Source organism: Mesoplodon mirus, assembly GCF_964341445.2.
Source record: "Mesoplodon mirus genome assembly, chromosome: 12".
In the NCBI taxonomy this organism is placed as follows: Eukaryota; Metazoa; Chordata; class Mammalia; order Artiodactyla; family Ziphiidae; genus Mesoplodon; species Mesoplodon mirus.
This window is the reverse complement of record NC_138988.1, coordinates 46878946-46899481: the sequence shown is the minus strand read 5'-3', so window position 1 is coordinate 46899481 and position 20536 is coordinate 46878946. Positions and strand designations below refer to the sequence as shown.

At 41.2% G+C, this 20536-nt stretch overlaps 2 protein-coding genes across 7 annotated transcripts in view; one reads left to right on the top strand and one right to left on the bottom strand.

Annotated features, from left to right (window-relative positions):
* The window catches only part of ABHD5 (abhydrolase domain containing 5, lysophosphatidic acid acyltransferase), a 32890-nt gene extending 12495 nt beyond the window's left edge, over positions 1 to 20395 (bottom strand). The window contains exons 1-4 of one of the 6 annotated variants that reach the window (XM_082639740.1): positions 20212 to 20395; positions 14143 to 14193; positions 4984 to 5069; positions 1725 to 2097 (exon numbers count right to left, since the gene is read on the bottom strand). In XM_082639740.1, the coding sequence (XP_082495866.1) occupies positions 1725 to 2097; positions 4984 to 5069; positions 14143 to 14193; positions 20212 to 20258 (557 nt within the window). In that variant the 5' untranslated portion in view covers positions 20259 to 20395. Of the gene's footprint in view, positions 1 to 1724; positions 2098 to 4983; positions 5070 to 6948; positions 7050 to 7076; positions 7154 to 11549; positions 14023 to 14142; positions 14194 to 19769; positions 19857 to 20211 lie in introns of those variants that run through there. The other 5 variants (XM_082639736.1, XM_082639735.1, XM_082639739.1 and 2 more) reach the window with 5 other exon arrangements.
* Positions 19894 to 20536, top strand: part of ANO10 (anoctamin 10) — a 281214-nt gene continuing 280571 nt past the window's right edge. Inside the window, exon 1 of the mRNA XM_082639734.1 lies at positions 19894 to 20146. The gene's annotated coding sequence lies outside the window, so the exon portion shown is untranslated. The remainder of the gene's footprint in view (positions 20147 to 20536) is intronic.

The window sequence follows — 20536 nt, the reverse complement described above, 5'->3', positions numbered from 1 at the left end:
GAAACAACAGAAATTAAAGAGCTGTGGTTTTACTTAGGAGAAAAAAAAAGTACAGATTATATCTGTCATACCCGAGGAGGCAAAGAAAAAAGTCATATTCTCAAAGTCCACTTGAGAAAAAAGAGAGAAAGAGAGATAAGAAAAGATGCACAGTGAGTGAAGGAAATTAACTGAACCTCATTTGGTCTCTATTAGACCATTTTTTCCCCTCCTCTCACCCCACCCCACCAAAATCTTCCTGAAACTCAAAGATTTAATCTCATGACAGCATAATAGAAATGGTCCCTGTAGGGGAGGCTATGCATGTGTAGGAACAAGGATTACATGGGAAATCTCTGTACCTCCCTCTCAAAACAGCTCTAAAAAAAGCTTTTTAAAAAGGCAGCTGGATCAACTTAAAGTTGGATAAGTGACATTTAGAGTAGGTAGTTACTTACAGTACAAAACAGACCACTCCGCTGCACCAGAGAAAATATGTGTATGCCACCAAGCAGCTTTTCTGGCTCAGGTAAAACCTCTCAGATCACACAGATGGAGACCCTGACAACCACCCGTCTGCTAAGTAGGAGTGCAACTTGAAGAAACAGCTAATGCTAAATCTCTCACTATGAGGCTTGCTATAATTATGAACACTTATACTGGTAGCAACCAATTGTGTTTAACTACGTTTGGATCTGTGAGTCTGCTGAACTGTGCTATTCACCGTAACATCTGATCTTCTATGGAAATCTAGATGAATTTGCTTAGTCAGGATCAAGCAGAAAATGTTTCTGTAAGGTAAGAAATTAACACAAATGGGGACCATTACGGAGCAGTGAGGACGTCTGCAGCAAAGGAGATGATGTCTCTATAAGAACAGAGACATTCTTATTCATTGATCTCTTTCTTCTCCGGTAAAAGAGAAGTGCTCCAAGGAAAGCCATCCCGAAAAGCAACATAGGAAAAAAGCTAGGGGGAAGGAGAACCCTAGAGGTTAACTGCCGCCTTCCTATACTGTGTGCTACACTGTGGTATCATCTGGTCTATACTGACTAATCATACAAAATATGATTTTGTGACCTCCCCCCAGATTAGCAACATAAATAATAGGAAATAGCATAAGAAAATAAGGTAAAGAAAGGAAGAGATGTTACAAAGATTCTGAAGTAAACAGCAATTAATTCAATGACTCAGAAAAAAATTCTATAGCAATAAAGGTTAGGGCACAGTATAATAATTTAAAAAAAGCTAAAAGATATTCTATGCAGGTGTATTTTCTGTAGCTTAGAGATGAGGAAACTAAAATTTAGAGATTAAGTGATTTGCTCTAAGCCATAAAGAAAGCACTAGCACCTACGTCTTCTAATTTCTAACCTCTGGTTTCCCACTGCAGCTTACTAAAACCTGGAAAAGGTTAGGAAAAGCCTGCTGGATCCATAGGTCTAATGATAATAGTAACTGTAAACAGGAACAACACAACAGTTTTTACTCGTGGCTTAAATTGTGTACATTCTAAGTCTAACAAATAGAAAGTCCTTTCACAAGCCTCCTACCAATGTGTAGCATATGTAATAGGAAAACCTGACAACATTATTTCTGCTACTAAATTGGCCAGCAGTTGTGGCTATTCAGTCTACAGGGTCCTTTAAGACAATGTCTCTTATAAGGTTCAGACACCAACAACTACCAGAGAGGGGAACTGGAAACCAGGGCTTGGGTGCCTCTCTTTTGTCACCATCACTTACCTTGATGGGTACTTCAGTGAGTAAGCAGCAGCCAGGAACCCACCCAAGTTGTGTCCAAGCAAAATCATTTTGTCCAATCCTAATGCACATCTCCAGTCTTCAATGGATTCCACAAACTGATTCTCTACTTCTTCTGCATCATTGTCAAATCTGGGTCTGCTACTTCGTCCAAAGCCCAGCAGGTCAAAAGCATAGACAGGTCTATTGGTGCAAAGATCTCCAAAATTCAGTGCCCAGAGTCCAAGACCTCCTCCAAAACCATGGAGGAGGACAAGTGGAGTCTTATCTGCAATATTATGAGAAAGCTTCAGTGTCCATACTTTATTTCCATTAGATATACGAACAGGTCCTTTTTTGTATGTGCAGGGGACACCTAATGGAAACATAAAAGAGAAATTCTGCTTAGTGTCACTACTTCTGAGAAGGTGAGTATTCTCAGAGCAATCAGAAATTAATAATCTAGAAACCATCTGGTATTCATTTGAGTTTAGCCTTTATTATATCAGTCCTAAAAAAAAAGAGTGCACATTTTATTGAAGCAATTATTTTTTCTTTAATTTTATTTATTTGTTTGTTTGTTTGTTTACTTATTTATTTTTGGCTGTGTTGGGTCTTCGTTGCTGAGCGTGGGCTTTCTCTAGTTGCAGCGAGCGGGGGGCTACTCTTCATTGTGGTGCACAGGCTTCTCATTGCAGTGGCTTCTCTTGCTGAAGAGCACGGGCTCTAGGTGAGCGGGCTTCAGTAGTTGTGGCATGCAGGCTCAGTAGTTGTGGCTCATGGGCTCTAGGGTGCAGGCTCAGTAGTTGTGGTGCACACACTTAGTTGCTCCACAGCACGTGGGAGCTTCCCGGACCAGGACTCAAACCCATGTCCCCTGCACTGGCAGGCAGATTCTTAACCACTGCACCACCAGGGAAGTCCCAAAGCAAGTATTTCTTAATTACCATATTTTACATCTTGGTGGTAAGATTTATCTCAGACAAGTCTCAAGCAACTGTGGCCTAGGTTTTCTGGCAAGTCATGTCAGCTCTTTGGACTTCTTTCCATATCTATCAGTTGAGGGTACTGGAGTGGAACTTAGTGGCTGCTGAATCCATTATTTTAAAGTCTCTAGCTTTACAGACAATAGAATACTACCTTGTATGTGTAGAACAGGAGGATTAAGCATTGAACATCGAACTCAGACTCAAAAGAAACATTTTTTTCCTAAAACATCATCATGAATTTAGGGAAGGATTAACATGTATTAAACACATAACTGAAATCTTAAGTCATCATAACGTTTAGTAGAAAAAGATGGCAGGAACTCCTCAGCGTGAGGTGCCAGGTAGTCTGAGTTCATATCCAACAATCTCTCTAGAGAAAGCAAATAATCACAATTTTGTAGATAAAAAATCTTTCTTGCCCTCAATGCTACAGGACTAAACACTTTAAATCTCCCCCAAAACTGACTAAAGAGGAAACTAATTTGAAATTCTTTTACACTAAATTATCAACTGAATAGCTACACTTTAGATATATCTTAATTATTTGTGCGTATACATCTGCAGTGGACAAACACGGAGAACCAGGAGTTTCTGCCCTTTAACCAAATAATCTCTAGTTTTGTACCCAGATAGTGGCAGAAGGGGAAACCCAGCACTTGTTCAGAATATTAACAGAGCACAGAGTGAGTGGAAATGACACCAGTTTAGAAAAGGAGGTGATCCGGTACTAGTGCCAAGCCAAACCACATTCTGAACACAGATGTCTGTGTATTCCCATAAAAGCCATGTGTGACCTCTATGAGACAGCTCACCCCACTGTATTAGTTGCTTGCTTCCATGTCTGATATTAAAGCAGGGGCCAATTCTCACTCCTATTTGCATCCCTAGAACCCAGCAGTAGGAAATCAGTATGTTTGTTAAATACATGAATTGAGTATCTAGCACCCTTTTGTTTTATCTCTTGACAAGAATTTTTTCGTTTAGTAAATCACAATGACAACTTTGCCAGCTTTGTAGAGAACAAGATTACCCAACCATACAGAGTAGAAATCCATTTTCATGGTAAAAATCCATATAAGATGGCTAATTCTCCCCTTCTTTGGATATATCCAGTTATGGTCACTTACTCCTGAATCATTCAAATGCACAAACAAAATTCATTTGTGGCAGAGAGTATGAAAAACAGGTGTGGACAAGTATATGCACAAATATACATAATAATCATGTATGTGCACTGCACCACTTAAGCTCTTCCTCTAAACAAAATTGCACAGTAAACACCATTACTTGAAAGTATACCCACAGATATCTGGGAACACTCTGGCAGTACAAGTGTGGGTAAATTTCAGTGCTCACAAGAAACAAAAAAGATAAAGGTTTCCACACTACTATAAATGTAGACATAAAGAATCCTAGAATACTAGACTAAGGATCATCCCACCCACTCCTCTTATGGGCAAAAACTAGGAAGGTGAGAAAAGGAGCTTGCCCAAGACCCTGTAACCCATGGACTGCAGCCCTGGGCCTAGAACAGGTTACCTGGATGTAGTCCAGTATGTGTTCTACTAGACAAGGCTACTTGCTCTGCGACACCTACAGCCTGCTCTCAGAGCAGTCTGCAGACCTCTGGTGAGCCAGAGATCCTTTCAGGAGGTCTCACGAGGTCAAAACTATTTTCATAACAATCTAAGACTTTATTAGCCTTTTTCACTCTCATTCTCTGATGGGTATACAGTGGAGTTTTCCAGAGGTCACATGATAAGTGATTACCAACAGTCTGAATGCAGAAGCAGATATGAGAATCCAGCTGCCTTAGTTAAGCCAGGTATTATAGAGAGGTGTAAACTTGTAAACAATGTTACTCTTTTCACTACATTTGTTTAGAAAGCAGTTATTTTTAGAAAACATGTTATTTATTTTAACCTGCAATGGGTTTATTACTATTGTTTTAAAATAAATTAATAAGTTGACATATCTTAAATTATTCAGTTTTAATTTTTAATACAGTAAATATTGATAGTTATAACCTCTAAACAAAGTTCCTTGGGGTACTTCCTAATTTAAGAGTATAAAAGGGACTCAAGACCAAAAAGTTTGAGAACCTTTGCCTTCTTCCCACATTTACACACTTACTGATGACACGTAAAAGGAAAAAAAGTTCTTTTGCCGACAACTAACACACCACAGAATCTGATCTTCAGTTTCAAGGCGATGCTTTATATTGGACCTATTTTAGTAAATGGCTCAGTTAACTTATAAGAAGAAAACCTTACATTTCAAAATTTTCTCTTCAGCGTCTTTAAGGTGTGATGTTGACGTAGGGCACCATGTGGGAAGCCAACCAGTTAGCCATCCTGACCTGCAGCATCAAAAACAAAATACAAATAAGTGAGTTAATGTTCTTCTCAACTCCCAACTGTTACATAGGGAGAAGAAAAGCGGAATAGAAAGTTTACTGTCTGTGTGATGAGGAAGCTATCTATCTGTATGTGACAAATTCACCTAATAGGTACAAAGCATTGTGATAAAGTACTGGGATACAGATACCTTCAACCTGAGAACCTACAAGTAGATCTCCAAGTCCATCTTACCTTCATGGATAGTCAGATTCCACAAAATCAAGCAGAGACTAAAAATGGGCAGAACAAGAAAAGACAAAAAAGGCATTCCCCCACCCCACTGCAAGACAGTTTCTTATCAGGGTGGAAGTACAAAAAAGTTAAAGACCATGAGTACGATCACTTCAATGGCAGGTTCACAGCAAGTACAAAATATACCTACTATGAGGGCTGAGAGAAGAGACATCTTAGTAAAATATGAGATTTTTTTTAAAGCTTCAAATCTCATGGTTAAGTGTAGAACATACCCCTAGTACAAATGCAGAGGACGGGCCCATGTCCAATCTACCTAGCATGAACCGGTTAACTTTTGAAAGCTTTGGATTCCAGCAAACAGTAGATGATAAGAAGGCCCCAGGCATCTGGCACAAGACAGCGAAACAAAGAGAACAAGGAAGCAGGCCTTGCGCAAGAGGAGACAAAAGGCATAGGGAGGCTGGAACTGACACACTTTGCTCATAGCCAACCAAGGAGAGGGTGAGCCTTCAACTCCTGGTCTAGCAGCAGACCCCAGGCATATCCTAACAATCTGAGATAATGCAGGGCATTAGCAGTCATATCTGACAGTTAGCAAGCGCTCAGCATATGGCCAGTATCACTTAAAGTGAGAACTTTCTCATCAAAGAGAAAATGAATTAAAGAAGAAGAGAAACCAACTACTGCAGATTCCAGATGAGAGGTAAGAGCCAGAACGAAGGCTTTGGCAACAGGGATGGAGACAAGAAGATGAGGAATATTTAAAAATAAAACAGGCTAAGGGTACAAACTTACAACTAGGAGATGAGTAAGTTCTGGAGATCTAATGCACGGCATAGTGATTATAGTCAACAATACTGTATTGTAGACTTCAAAATTGCTAAGAGACTAGATCTTAAATGTTCTTACTTCAAAAAATAAAAGATAATTATGTGAAGTGGTAGAGGTGTTAGCTAAAGCTATTGTGGGAATCATATTGCAATATATAACTGTAAAATCAACACATTGTACACCTGGAACTTATACAATGTTATATGTTAATTATATCTCAATTTAAAAAATAAATAAAGCAAAGAAAAATCTAATGGAAGAAATAGGTGACTCAACAACTGTAATACATGATAGAATTAATTCACTCCACAGTTATTTATCGAGCACTTACTATCTTTGAGAAACTATTCTACTCACTTGGGGCATATCAGTTACCAAACAGAGGTAAGAGTGATTAATTCTCCCTTAAGGGATTAGAGTTGCTTTTGGACTGGATCTTCACGGATAAACAGGATACTTCAAAAACGAGGTGGGACCTCCCTGGTGGTCCAGTGGCTAAGACTCCACGCTCCCAATGCAGGGGGCCCGGGTTCAATCCCTGGTCAGGGAACTAGATCCCACATGACGCAACTAAGAGTTCGCACGCCACAACTAAAGATCCTGCGTGCTGCAACTAAGACCTGATGCAGCCAAAAAGAAAAGCTGGAGTGGTGGTTCAGGCATTCCCAGGGAAGGAAAGGGCATGAGCACATGCACAGAAAGAAGTAGATCATGCGTGTTGTGAGGTAACAAGGGCACTGTTTCCGATAGCAAATCACCACAAATTTGGTGGCTTCAAGCAACAGAAATTTATTCTATCACAGTTCTGGAGACCTGAAGTCTGAAATCAGCATCACTGGGCTGAAACCCAGGTGTCAGCAGGGCCACACTCCCATTAGAGGCTCTAAGGGAAAACCCTTTCCTAGTCTCTTCTGGGTCTGGTGTCTGCTGGTATTCCTCACCCTGTGGCAGCGTCACTCCAGTTATCTGTGCCCCTTACCACAGTGCCGTCCCTCTTCTCCATACGACATGTAGAAACCTTCAATAAACAGTAGTTGATATTATACTGATGACAACAATAACAATGATTCACTAATACTTATGAGGCATAAAATAGGAGTTTTATATAAGGTTCAGAGGGAGTTCAAAGATAAGAACTGACAAAGAATCGTCATTTTGCATCACTCCTTGCCTCGAAGGTAAGGCTACTTCTGGTTGACCTACAATGGGAAACTCAGCCTTGCTCCAGCCTTTTACTTGACACTCTAATATCATTTTTGTTAGTTCTTATTCTCTATCCTCTAGACATACAACATTCTCTGTCCTCCTGCTTCCTGGCCCTGAATATCCTTGGAATATGCCTCTCCCTTATTTGCATGATTCATTATACTTCTTACCAACCTCAGATTAGATTCCATTTCCCCTTTGCCCACATACCCAAAGAGAATTAGATCAAGGTGACACAATGGCACTCTGTACTCAAGCTCTATTTTCTTAATTCTCAAGGTGTGTCATCAAGTTCATATTTACTCATCAGTATCCTCACCTAACTATAAGATCCTTGAAGGTAAGGACTCATTGCATTCTCGGTTTCTATCCCAATACCTACCATATTAATATCCATTCATGCTATGAATGAATAAAGTTATTGCTTCATCCGAGGTGTACTGGTTGCAATGAATTACAAGTAGATGATAGCGACGCTCTCCATCTTAACATACAATTGGATTACAGAGATGTATGCATATATGTCAAAATTTAACAAATGAACACATAAAACTTTAGCGTTTCATCATAATAAAATTTTATACCAAAAAAAAAAAGGTAAAACAGTCTGGATTTGATAATTGGTTATAAAGAAGGTATAATAGAGGATTCCCAGGCTTCTGTCTGAGGTGCCACTAATGACAGAGAACACATGAATAAGAATAGCTGTGAATAGAGAAATGTGCTAAGTTTTGAATGGGTTGATATAGCATCTACCTTTTCTAAGCTTTGTAGGCTCATCCTACTGCATTTCCCTTCCCTGTAGAATTTCTCTGGGCATTATGCATAACAGGCGCTCAATAAATAATGTTTGCTGAATGATAAGTCACTCACAATCCAAGGTACTCTCAGTCCAAGCTACACCCATTTTACAGATGTGAACACTGAGGTTCAGAAATGTTAAGCACCAGGCCCAGGAGTATTCAGCTACTAAGTGACATAAGCAGAGATGTGACCTGAATTCTGAGTGACTTCAAAACACTTTTTTTCTCAGGTGACTATCTTCCTTAAAATGTCTGAGGAGTTGTCATTACCTACAGAATAAAATCACATTCCTTAAATCTGCACAGAAGATGCTTTACAATCCATCCACAGGTTACTTCGCCCCATCTTGTCTTTACACATTGTACTTTTCAATACCTCATAACTCCCAAAATTTCATGTTATTTTATGCCTCTATGGCTTTTCCCTCTGCCCAGAATACCTTGTCTTTTCTGAGATACTGTCCCTGATCCTGATGCCAAGAGCACAGGTGATTAGTCAGTCCTCTGGCCCTTGTTACAGGTATAGTTACTATTGCTGTGGTTACTTGTCTACTATTTATCTGCCCTACTGCACTCTGAGCACAGTGAATACTAAACCCACGTTAAAAGTCATTCTTAGGGCTTCCCTGGTGGCGCAGTGGTTGAGAATCTGCCTGCTAATGCAGGGGGCACAGGTTCGAGCCCTGGTCTGGGAGGATCCCACATGCCGCGGAGCAACTAGGCCTGTGAGCCACAACTACTGAGCCTGCGCGCCTGGAGCCTGTGCTCCGCAAAAAGAGAGGCCGCGATAGTGAGAGGCCCGCGCACCACGATAAAGAGTGGCCCCCACTTGCCACAACTAGAGAAAGCCCTCGCACAGAGACTAAGACCCAACACAGCAAAAATAAATAAATTAATTAATAAACTACTACCCCCAACATCTTCTTAAAAAAAAAAAAAAGTTATTCTTATATTGCCAGTGCCAAACACACTAACCGGCTTGTGGCCATGTGAGTGCCTGGTAACTGTGTGTGTGAAATGAAGGCCTTGGTCAAAAGAAATACAAGAAGCGGATGGAGGAAGGCAAATGAGGTTCATTTCTATAGGCAGAGAGCACTTAAGAGTTCCACTAGTTCTTTATTAGGCGACAGGATATGGGCAAGATGCGGGCTTGAAACCCCCAAAACAAAACAAACAAATGTCAATGCAAAAAGATCAGTCAAGAAAAGGGTAATCAACAGAATGAACAATTTACGAAGGTGATGAGAAGCAGTGTAACTCACACTTTTTCTCATATATATAAATTTTTCCTTTTTATCTGCTAGTCAACTTTCTTCTTGTCTCTTTATCTTCAGATATAAAAACTTCCTAGTAAGGTCCACAAGTAAGCATGTATATATGTATGTATGCACATACACACACACACACACAAACACAGGATTAAAGGACAGGACTATAAGCAGATGTATTTGGTTAGGTTTTCATGGCATGTGGGTTATACTACAGAGATATTATGTGGAAAAAAAGAATGTCGGGGCTCCAGTTCAAGATGGAAGATCCTGATCTCACCTCCTCCACACTCACACTGAAATCTACAGCAGCATATTCAATAATTTCCTCTGACAATAACCTAAAAACTGGCAGAGCAAGGCCCTCCACATCACCCAAACCAGAGAGAAACCACATGGAAGCAGGTGGGAAAGGCTGAGACGCAATCTCACCATAAACCCCACCCCGGTGCAGCGACCCACAGTCAGGAGGGAACTCAAAACCCAGAGCTTCCCCCTGAGGAGCGAAGGGCTCATAACCCACATTGGGCACCCCGATTTTTAAGACTGGCAGCTGAAAGATGAGGCCCCAAAATGTCTGGCTTTGAAGACCAATGGGGCTCAAGCCCATGAAACACATGGGGTGTGGCAAATCGAGGAATGGCTCTTAAAGGGCTTGTGTGCAGACTCACCTGCACCAGGACCCAGCACAGAAGCAGCCCTTTGAAAGCACCCGGGCTTTACGTGAAAGAGACTAATTTCCTAATTTTAAAGCAATGGCCGAAGGAGCAGGGGCCTGCTGGGATGCTCTCCAGGGATGGAGACTGGTGGACACCATCTTCCTGCTCCCCCTCTGCCATTTTACGTTTGGTGACCCAGTTTTTATGTTTGCTACCCAGAGGACACCCCTTGTTCACCTGGCTCTGGCAGTCAGAGGGGCTTGTGTTCCTGGGTCCCATGGGACTGTAACAAGCAGAGACAGTTCTTGGCAGACTGCCACTCTCAGGACACCACACAGACAGTTGACTGAAACACACCCCTAGTCTCTCTGACAAAGTGGCCTATTTATTTGTCCAGGAGTTTTGGCCTTAGAAGCAGGTTTCTGGTTTGGCAAACATTAACGACTACAGAGGTGCTTTCATGGAACAGAGGCTGGGGAATGCCATTTTGCACTCACCCTCTGCCTTGCTATAGCTCACCAATATCTCCCAGAAAGGAGCTTGTACACTCCTCTGGAGCCCTGATTTGTGTGACTGCTGCCCAGGGGACGCCTCCAAACCTGGTTGCCAGAGGTGGAAAATGGGTAAAATGGGTGAAGGTGGTCAAAAGGTAAGAGCTTCCAGTTACAAATAAAGTAAGTCATGGGGATGTAATGTACAGCACGGTGACTATAGTTGATACTGTACTGCGTATCTGAAAGTTGCTAAGAGAGTAAATCTAAAAAGTTCTCATCACAAGAAAAAAATTCTGTAACTATGCATGGTTACCTAGACTTACTGGGATGATCATTTTGCAATATATAAAAATATCAAATCATTATATTATACCCCTGAAACAAATATATGGTATATGTCAATTATGCCTCAATAATAAAAAAAAGAATGAGAGAACAGAAGATCCATAATAGCCTACATTATAATAAGGCTCTAGTCTAATGTTCTCTGCTGCCAGTTTCAAATCTTCTGAATTAACAGGAGATAAGACCTCTAGGCATATCTGACAAATGTTACCTGTAACTTATTACCAAGGTATCAAGATAATGGAAAACATTACTACTATTAGTTTATGGTAAATATATAAACTATTTACAAATTATCAAGGAAAAACAACTCAAGCCTTCAGCAATGAAATTTTCAATTTATTCAACAATTTTTTCAATTGTTGAAAACAGCAGTTTAACGGGCAACTAAAAGGAAAGAATCTCATGATCTTTGGAGCTTAAAATAAAAAAAGTCCTTGACAACATGGTTATCAATGTCTATGTTCGGTCACAAATATATGAACTAGTACCAACAGGAATTTACTTACAACTCAATCTCATCAAGTTTTTTCAACAAATATCCCTCAAATAATAGCACAGTTCCTGGTCAAAGAGAATCAGAGATCAGTACAACAATAAAAGTGAAATGAACTATAACCTATTACTGTTCCCACTTACATCATAGACATGTTGGGGCAGAGACAACACAAATGCAATCTTTGTTTCAGTCTTCAAAAAAAAATAATATTAAAAAAAAATTCAGTCTCTGAATACCTACTATGCACAAGGCACTAGAGTTTAAAATGTGATATATCAGCCGGTAATACAGGACTCATGCCTACCTCCACCTATTTACCACTCATCACAAAACCTACTTTCAAAGGATAGCATTGTCTTGTCTATGCATTTTGCCTCTTAGTGATTGGCTTAACTCAAAGAGAAGGGGCAAAACAATGTTTTTATGTTTACAAGGCTACTGTATTACATTAAAAATTAGGGCTCTTCAACCACAAGAGGCACCAATACTCTCCAAGTTTTTACAGCAGCTTTTTCATCAAAGTAGATAATTTTTTTTAAGTGGAGCTTTTCTAAAGTATATTTAAACTGAAAAATCTATATTTAACAAAACATAGTAAAATATTTTATTTTCACTGTTAACAGAGCTGTAAAGATACCTCTCTCCCCTAAGCCACGATAATGTTTCTATCTAATCAGTTTTTGCCTTAACCAGATGACAATGTTTTATATAAACTGCCTTTACTTCTCTCTTAGAGTTATTCTACAGGATTGAGTGTTAGCACATAGTAGGTCCAAAGGAACATTTTTAAAGAGTGAAAAGCAAGGGTCTATCTTTTCCACCCTTTAGGTTATCACCCTTTGTTCACTGAGTTCCCACACCTTAGCTTGCAACCTCTATTGCTTCAACCCTCTGAAACAGCGGTCCCCAACCTGTTTGGCACCAGGGACCAGTTTCATGGAAGACAATTTTTCCACGGACTGGGTGGTGGGGGGCTGTTCAGGCGGTAATGTGAGCAATGAGGAGCAGCAGATGAAACTCCGCTCACTGGTCCACCGCTCACCTCCTGCTGTGCGGTACCGGTCCGCAGCCCGGGTGTTGGGGACCCCTGCTCTAAAACACCCATCCAACCTCACTTCCTGTCTTTGGGGTAAAATGACCTCATCTTCAAAGAAACCCTCTGCCTCTTCCACAGAATCTCCTATGCCATTCAGTGTTGTTCTGCATTTCTAGGCTTCGTGTGTGGAAGACTGCAACTAAGCACATGAGATTGGAAGTAAGGACACAGACTGAAGTTTGTCAGATATCCAGCCATACTTCTGAGGTCACAAAAACCAAAGTAAAAATTAAATTTACCATGGCCATAATACAGTGAACAAGATACAGGGCTGCCTCCTCAGAACTTTGGAAAATACACAGAAAAGCAAAAATTAACTTCTCTAATTTATTTAAGCAGATAAAAAATAAACACCATCATACATTGCTGAGGCCCTAACTTCAGAAGAGAAGAAAAGTGTCAGTCGCAATGTAAAGATAAGCCATTCACTACAGGAACTATATCTATCTATGGCATCAGGAAGGCTTACCAATGTGCACCGAAAGGTTTTCTACACTGTCCATTTGTTGAGAACTGACCTCATTAGGAAGGTTGATGATCTAAGCCCTAAAGCATCTTATCAAAAAACTAAATAATCTTGCTTTATAACCTGTAACAGATATAAGGAATCTTTTTAGTGAGCAGATTTCTGAGTAAGAAAAGCTTTAAAACACTACACTACAGGTGGCAACTGTAAGGAAGCCAAACAGGATGTGCTTAGCATATTAACAGAGTTTATTAACTTAAGAATGTGATTTTAAGTATCCTGAGTTTGAGAGATAAAACTGAATTTTTTTTCCCTTAATTTTTTTTTTTAAATTTTTTGGCTGTGCTGGGTCTTTGTTGCTGCACGCAGGCTTTCTCTAGTTGCGGCGAGCAGGGGCTACTCTTTGTTGCGATGCACTGGCTTCTCATTGCGGTGGCTTCTCTTGTTGCAGAGCACGGGCTGCAGGCGCACGGGCTTCAGTAGTTGTGGCTCTAGGCGCATGGGCTTCAGTAGTTGTGGTGCACGGGCTTAGTTGCTCCGCGGCATGTGGGATCTTCCCGGACCAGGGATCGAACCCGTGTCCCCTGCATTGGCAGGCAGATTCTTAACCACTGCACCACCAGGGAAGTCCTCCCTTAACTCTCTATGTAATCTTTTGTTAAAAAAAATATCATTAACATTGTACTTGTATCCTAGGACATCAACATGTAAATTGGCTAATAATTCCTGTTTTGTTCTCTGACTATCTATAGTATTACTAAATCTGATTTGCACAATCTGTAAATATTGTGAAACAGTGAAAGAGGTTTCAAAGTATTCTGAAGAAAATATACAGAAGTCTGGTCAATTTCCACACACTCTTGGCCACTTAAATAACATTTCTAATTAGGTTATAAGTAAAGAGGATTTCATTATATTACAATTTTGTTTAAAATGGCCTCCCTCCCTATACTGGTACTGTCAAGAGAGAAAAACTATGTTTATTACTGCTCTCTATAAGCTATTCTAAGCACTCTATGCACAGTAGTCTATCTCATTTAGAGAAACTATGAGGTTTTGATTTTATTATAAATATCCAAATTTATTAGACGTATGAATATACACGTTCCTCTGAAATAATTCCTCAACCAATGAATGACTGAAAACTTCCAAGCTGAAAATGATAACACACTTGGGCAAATAAAGACCTTCTTTTTTGGGAAATGACTTCTTAAATCCTATCCTGGAAAAGAGGAAGAAAAAAAAAATAGAGTATGTCTCACACAATCATAATTTAAGCGACTAATATGCCATTTTATTTTAAATAAATAATACTAGTGATTCAAATTATCATAACCATTAGACCAATGACAACACAGGCCCTCCAGTATATTTTAACACATTAATTAGCATTCTTTTAACTATTTTTCATTTCTAACCTGTAACTTTTACTTTTTTTACTATTATTTTTTAAGAAAATTTTATACAATTTTTAAACATTACTGTCCTAACCTGTGACTTTTAAAGACCTAGAGCTGGAGAATTGGTGTTTTAGACATAGCCACGTGCTGGTAATATTTTCCCCCAATTGTTTCCTACCTTCTTGCACACAGTAAACAAGCCATTCTAGAATCAGACACAACATCATCCAACATACATAATTAAAGAAACTACATGTGTACTTTTAGATTTACATTGTTTAATAAATCCAAGTGATATTTTGTGTTAATTCCAAAATAAGTTCATCCACTAGATAAAGAAAATAAAAACTAAAAACCCTAAGTCTCAAACTGAATAATAAGTTTTAATAAAATCATCTTTCTCTATAATTTTTTTTTATGATTCACAATCAGGAGTGAGAGATTATAGAACTGTGGAATCAGACTAAAAATCTAACTATACAATGTTTCTGAATGGCTATTATAAATAATACAGACTTTAAGGACTCATTCAGGGACACATTTGATTCTGAAATGTATTATTCAGTGTTGTTTTTACTAAGTGTACCATCCATGGGACTTTTTTTTTGCGGTACACGGGCCTCTCACTGTTGTGGCTTCTCCCATTGGGGAGCACAGGCTCCGGACGCGCAGGCTCAGTGGCTCACGGGCCCAGGTGCTCCGCGGCATGTGGGATCTTCCCGGACCGGGGCACGAACCCATGTCCCCTGCATTGGCAGGCGGACTCTCAACCACTGCGCCACCAGGGAAGCCCCTACAATCTTTTGTTAGGTTCTTTGTCATAGGAATGAAATCTGCATTTGCTGGTCTGTAATTGGCATTTTGGAGAATAGGCAAAACAGTGAAGCATGGTTCCCTGTTGGTTCATCCAAGGTCAAGGAAAAGAATCATATTCCCAACTCCTCCAATATAATTTAAGTTCATGATCCTAATGGCTCAAACTCGTCCTAGTCAAGTTCAAACTTTGAATTTCTTATGAATATGTCTATTGATGTCCTTTGGATATTTTATGATTAAAAAATTTAAATCACAAACTGCAAAATGAATAATCAAGTACTAGGTTTTTGATCTTAATGTTTGTGTCAGCCTAAGTTTACAACAGCTGAAGTGTTTGATTCTTAAAAATGTATTGAAGCTTTCTATTTGTAAAGCCTCTTTAGGTTCTATCAGACATTTGAATAAGACAAAAGCTTTGTCCTCAATGAGCTGACAAAACAAACATAGAAAAACTATACTACAAGACATGGTGAGGATGCCATGAAGAAAGTTTTGGAAAATACCATGGACCTTTAGAGAAGGAACATCACAATCTGTTTTGGGTCAGAGAAAACAACTTGAACCAAGTCATGGGGAAATGGGAAGTAAGCAAGAAACATGTTTATGAAACAATGAAAGACACAGCTTGGCTAGAGCCCAGCGCACAGGGAGGAAATAAGACTCCAAAGACAGGAGCCATGCCGCCTGTAAAGGGCTCTGAAGTCAGGCTGAGGACATATAATAAAGCCACTGTGTGTGGCTGTGCTACAAGCAAGACTGTGCCTCTTGGGGGTGTGAAAGTTAACAAACAAATTACACTGAAAGCATAGGGACAGAACATATTACTAAAGCCTGCAATAAATCAGAAAAGGGAGTAACCGGGATCTGAACCAGGTGGCCCCCAGGTGACAGTGGGAATGGAAAGGTGATGTTGCACTTAAAATCTACTGCACGTGGTAAAGGAGTTGGCATCTGGAGCAATGAAGGCAGGGGAGGGGGAGGGGAAGCCGGTGCCACAGTTCTTAATCTGGATGACCAGAAGAAACTAAATACCTAAGTGCCCTAACAAAAATAGGAAGTCAAGGGGAAAACTGAGCTTTTTGTATTGTTAGTTCAGGGGAAGGCGGTGCAAATGTGATTCTGGTCTGGACTTGTTACATTTGAGGAATCAGTTGCAAACATTTGCCACACAGTTAGAAACATCACTAGAGTACTGAAGAAGGCTCCATCCTGAGGAGATTTCAGCCCTCTCCACAGACAGGATAGTTAAAAGGAGTGTGAGTAAACAAGGCAAAAATGAAAACATAGATGGAGACAGATTGCAGAATGACTCCATTTAGAGAATGGGGGGGGGCAAATAAAACTAACTACTGATCTCAGGTAAGACAAGAAGCAAAATGTCAGAAGATGGCTCTTATCAGACATTCGCTAGAGTGTCTGATAAGAGTCTCAAAAGCGAGTAGCTATCTTTAGTGTCAAACGCTAAAAAGGACCCAAGGAATGTAAGTATTGAGAAAAATAAAAGTCCACTGGGATGTGGCACTGAGAAGTTCTGTGATGTTTAAGAAGTCAGGAGGTAACGATTTGGAAAGGGGAGATGGCAACAGAGAGGAGCCACTTATCTTAGAAGTCTTTTAAAAGATAGGAGAGTGGACTTCTCTATCTTATTTCCAAGGCAAAGAAATACAGTAAAACTCTAATGAAATCCAGTAGTGCAAACCCACTGGAGGGGAAAAAAATCCCTTATTTATTACTATTTGATGATTTCCATGGTGTAAGTACTACCACCATGGCTGATTTCAAGATGCCAATGGTTGGCAAAATTCCTGAAAATTTAGTAGTAACTCTGGAACACCACTGCAAACTGCTACTCTGTGGTCTACTCTGCAACTCAGCAATTCCGTGACAGCCTTCCTCTAAACTCAACTGATACTTAATTACTCTCTGGGACAACCTTGCAGCAATTCACAGATGTCTACACAGCTCTTGTTACATATTGCTTTCTCAACTGTATTACAACTGAAAAGGGTTAGATGTTGAAAGCCAAACGGCTCCCAGGCATGCCTGTCTTCACTAAGAAGGAAACAACAAGAATTATATACTCCAAAAAGCCTTCAGGTGACCTTTTTTATAATTGTTTCCTTTGTTAACGTCATCATCCCTTATAAATCTGAGATGTCTTGACAGTAGGGAACTTGATTCAAAGACTTCTGTTTTCCCACAATCCACTTGGCTCTTGGGATAGTTCTATTGTTGATTAACCAATTAAAAAAATTTTTTAAGTGAGCTCTGTATCAATGAAGGATTAAATAATGAAGTGGAATAAGCAAAAGAAACATGAACCAAACATCCTAGTAAGCCCAATCGCGGTGAGGCAGCAGAGATATGTGAAAGCTCCTTAGACTAAATCCAGATACCTAGGGGGCTCCAATCCATCCCTGCTACTTGCTGGTGGGATGCTAGCAGCAGTCCCAGTTGCAGTTCCACCTGAAAAATGGGAACAGTAATACCCAGCACACAGGGTCAACCTTAAGGTTTAATACGAACACATTAGGGAACACCCAGCAGGAACAGGTACTTGCTTGGTACAGTTCATAATGCCATACCAGTTTGCACACTGGACATTGCTCAACTGTATTGCCAAGAGCACCAAGGAGGCCCACCTCTAACAAGGAACTGCAGCTGGTTAGCTGCTAAGGATAGTTTATAGTCTGCCCCAGTGACCTCCTGCTATCACCCAAAAGCACAAATTCCTTTCACGGTTGTGCCCTGGACTCCCAAGTCCCACAACAACATGGAGGCCAAAGAGTCCTCCTAAAAGCAATCTGAGAGCCAAAAATGTTGTGACAAAGGAGAGGGTAACAAGCTAACAGGTTCTGACTTGTATTCACACGGCCTGCAGCATCTTACCTTAACAAGGAAGTTCATCAACAAACCAAAATAATGGACTTATTCATCATATAAACAAAACTCAAGGGAAGAACCTAGTTTCTAATATTTCACAACTTTTCCCCTCTGTCATCTTTCCAAATACCCCCGTCTATTATGATACTTTATATTCCCTTCTGTCATTTAGTTTATGTTTCATATGCTAATTTCTCACGACATCTGGAATAGAATTGTTGTCAAAATATTAAACATATATGGGGGGTAGCACAGAAGTTTATTTACTTTCCAATCTGAATGACCGGCCTTGAGAAATACAGCAATAATGTTCATAGCAATTTAATTTTTCCACTAATTAACTGCTATTCATCTACTGCCAAGTGCATGAAGTTACAGGTAGAAAAGAATAATACAAACAGTATATTCGTATATCAAGAAGTTTCCCATTAGAACCCTCCTAAACTGTTGATGGGAACGTAAATTGGTGCAGCCACTATGAAAAATAGTATGGAGATTCCTTAAAAAGCTGAAAATAGAGCTACCATATGACCCAGCAATCCCACTCCTGGGCATATATCCAGAAAAGATGAAAACTCGAATTTGAAATGATACATGCACCCCGATGTTCACAGCAGCACTATTTACAAGTGCTGGAAGACATGGAAGCAACCTAAACGTCCATCAACAGATGAATGGATAAAGAAAATGTGGTATATATATACATTGTGTCTGTGTATATACACAAACACACACACACACAATGGAATACTAGCCATAAAAACTAATGAAATACGAACGTTTGCGGCAACATGGATGGACCTAGAGATTATCATACTAAGTGAACTAAATCAGAGGAAAACAACTATCACATGATACCACTTACACGTGGAATCTAAAAGAAAATGATACAGATGAACTAATTTACAAAACAGAAGCAGATTCAGACATAAAAGACAAACTTATTACCAAAAGGGAAGGGGGGAGGGATAAATTAGGAGTTTAGGATTACCAGCTACACACCACTATATATAAAATAGATAAACAACAGGACCTACTGTATGGCACAAGGAACTATATTCAGTATCTTGTAATAACCTATATGGAAAAAAATCTGAAAAGAATATGTGTGTATATATATATATGTGTGTGTGTATATATATATATATATATGTGTGTGTGTGTGTATATATATATATATATATATATATATATGCACTGAATCACTTTGCTATACACCTGAAACACAACATAGTAAATCAACTGCACTTCAATAAAATAAAAAATTATTTTAAAAAAGCTTCCCGTTAGACATCTGTCCCCCCACTTACATAAAGTTTCCTACACATATGTGTCTTCTGAGAAGCAAACGCACACATCTCTCCAGTAAGGCCAGAACACTTGGAAGCAAAGGAAGATCTCCATTTGAGAGATTACTGACTCTGAATTTGCTACCCGTATCGTGTTAATTTTCTTTCTATAAAGTATCTGTAAATTAAACGTTCTCTGAAAGCTCAAGCCACAGACTCACTCCCCCAGCCCCTTTCCCCCATTCTGGGCTCCTCCTTCCCCCGACCCTCCCTTCCCTCCCGCGGCTTCTGGGGTGAACCTGGGCTCGCCATCCAACACTGTCCCGAGGAAGCGCCGCCCCTTCCTCAGGCTCCCGAGACGCTCGGCCGGGTGGCATCTCGCCCCGGGCTGGACCGAACACAGCGCGTACCTGAGGTCCGAAGCCGCGCTCGGAAAGTGGACAGAGTGACTCAGCCGTTTCCCGTGACTCGAGTCAGGTGCAGGGACGCCGGTCAGCACTCGCGGGCCGCGCTAGGGCAGGGCTGGGGTCCGCAGCCGTCTCTGCCCGGAAGGAGACCTCAGCGGACGACCAGCCCGGACTGAGTGCCGGGTCACCCCCGCCGCCCGCCCCGCCGAGCCGCTGACACGACCCCGCGGCGGCCCCTCCGCGCGGGGGTCAAGTGGCCTCCCGGCGCTGCCTGGGTCACACTCAGACCCGAAGGGCGCCCGCCGTGGGCAGAGCGAGGCAGGGCTTCTCCTCCCGGCGCCGCGCGGATTCGCGCCGGGGCCGGACGACAGAGCCGCCGGGCGAGTTAAAGAGTCCTCGGCGCTGCCCGCGCGCCCGAGCCTGACGCAGCCCACGCCGCACTTACTTCTCATTAGCGTCCACAGAGTCCACCTCCACCTCCTCAGCCGCCATGGCCGCCGTCGCCACGCGAGCTCCCGGCCGTACTTCCAAGCCGGCTGACAGGCCGACTGGGGGACCGGGACCCGCCGCCGCCCTTAAGGCCGCCGCCAGCGTAGGCGTCAGCCGCCCCCTCGCGTGACCGGGCGGTGCGGCCGCGCGCCTGCGCGTGCCGGGCCATCCTGCCCCCATCCACCAGTCACGCATGCGTCCTTCCGTCCGACGTGCTCGGGTGTGGGCGCTAGGCGGGGCAGTCAACCTGGAGGAACCGAGACTCGCCCGGGAGAGTTAGG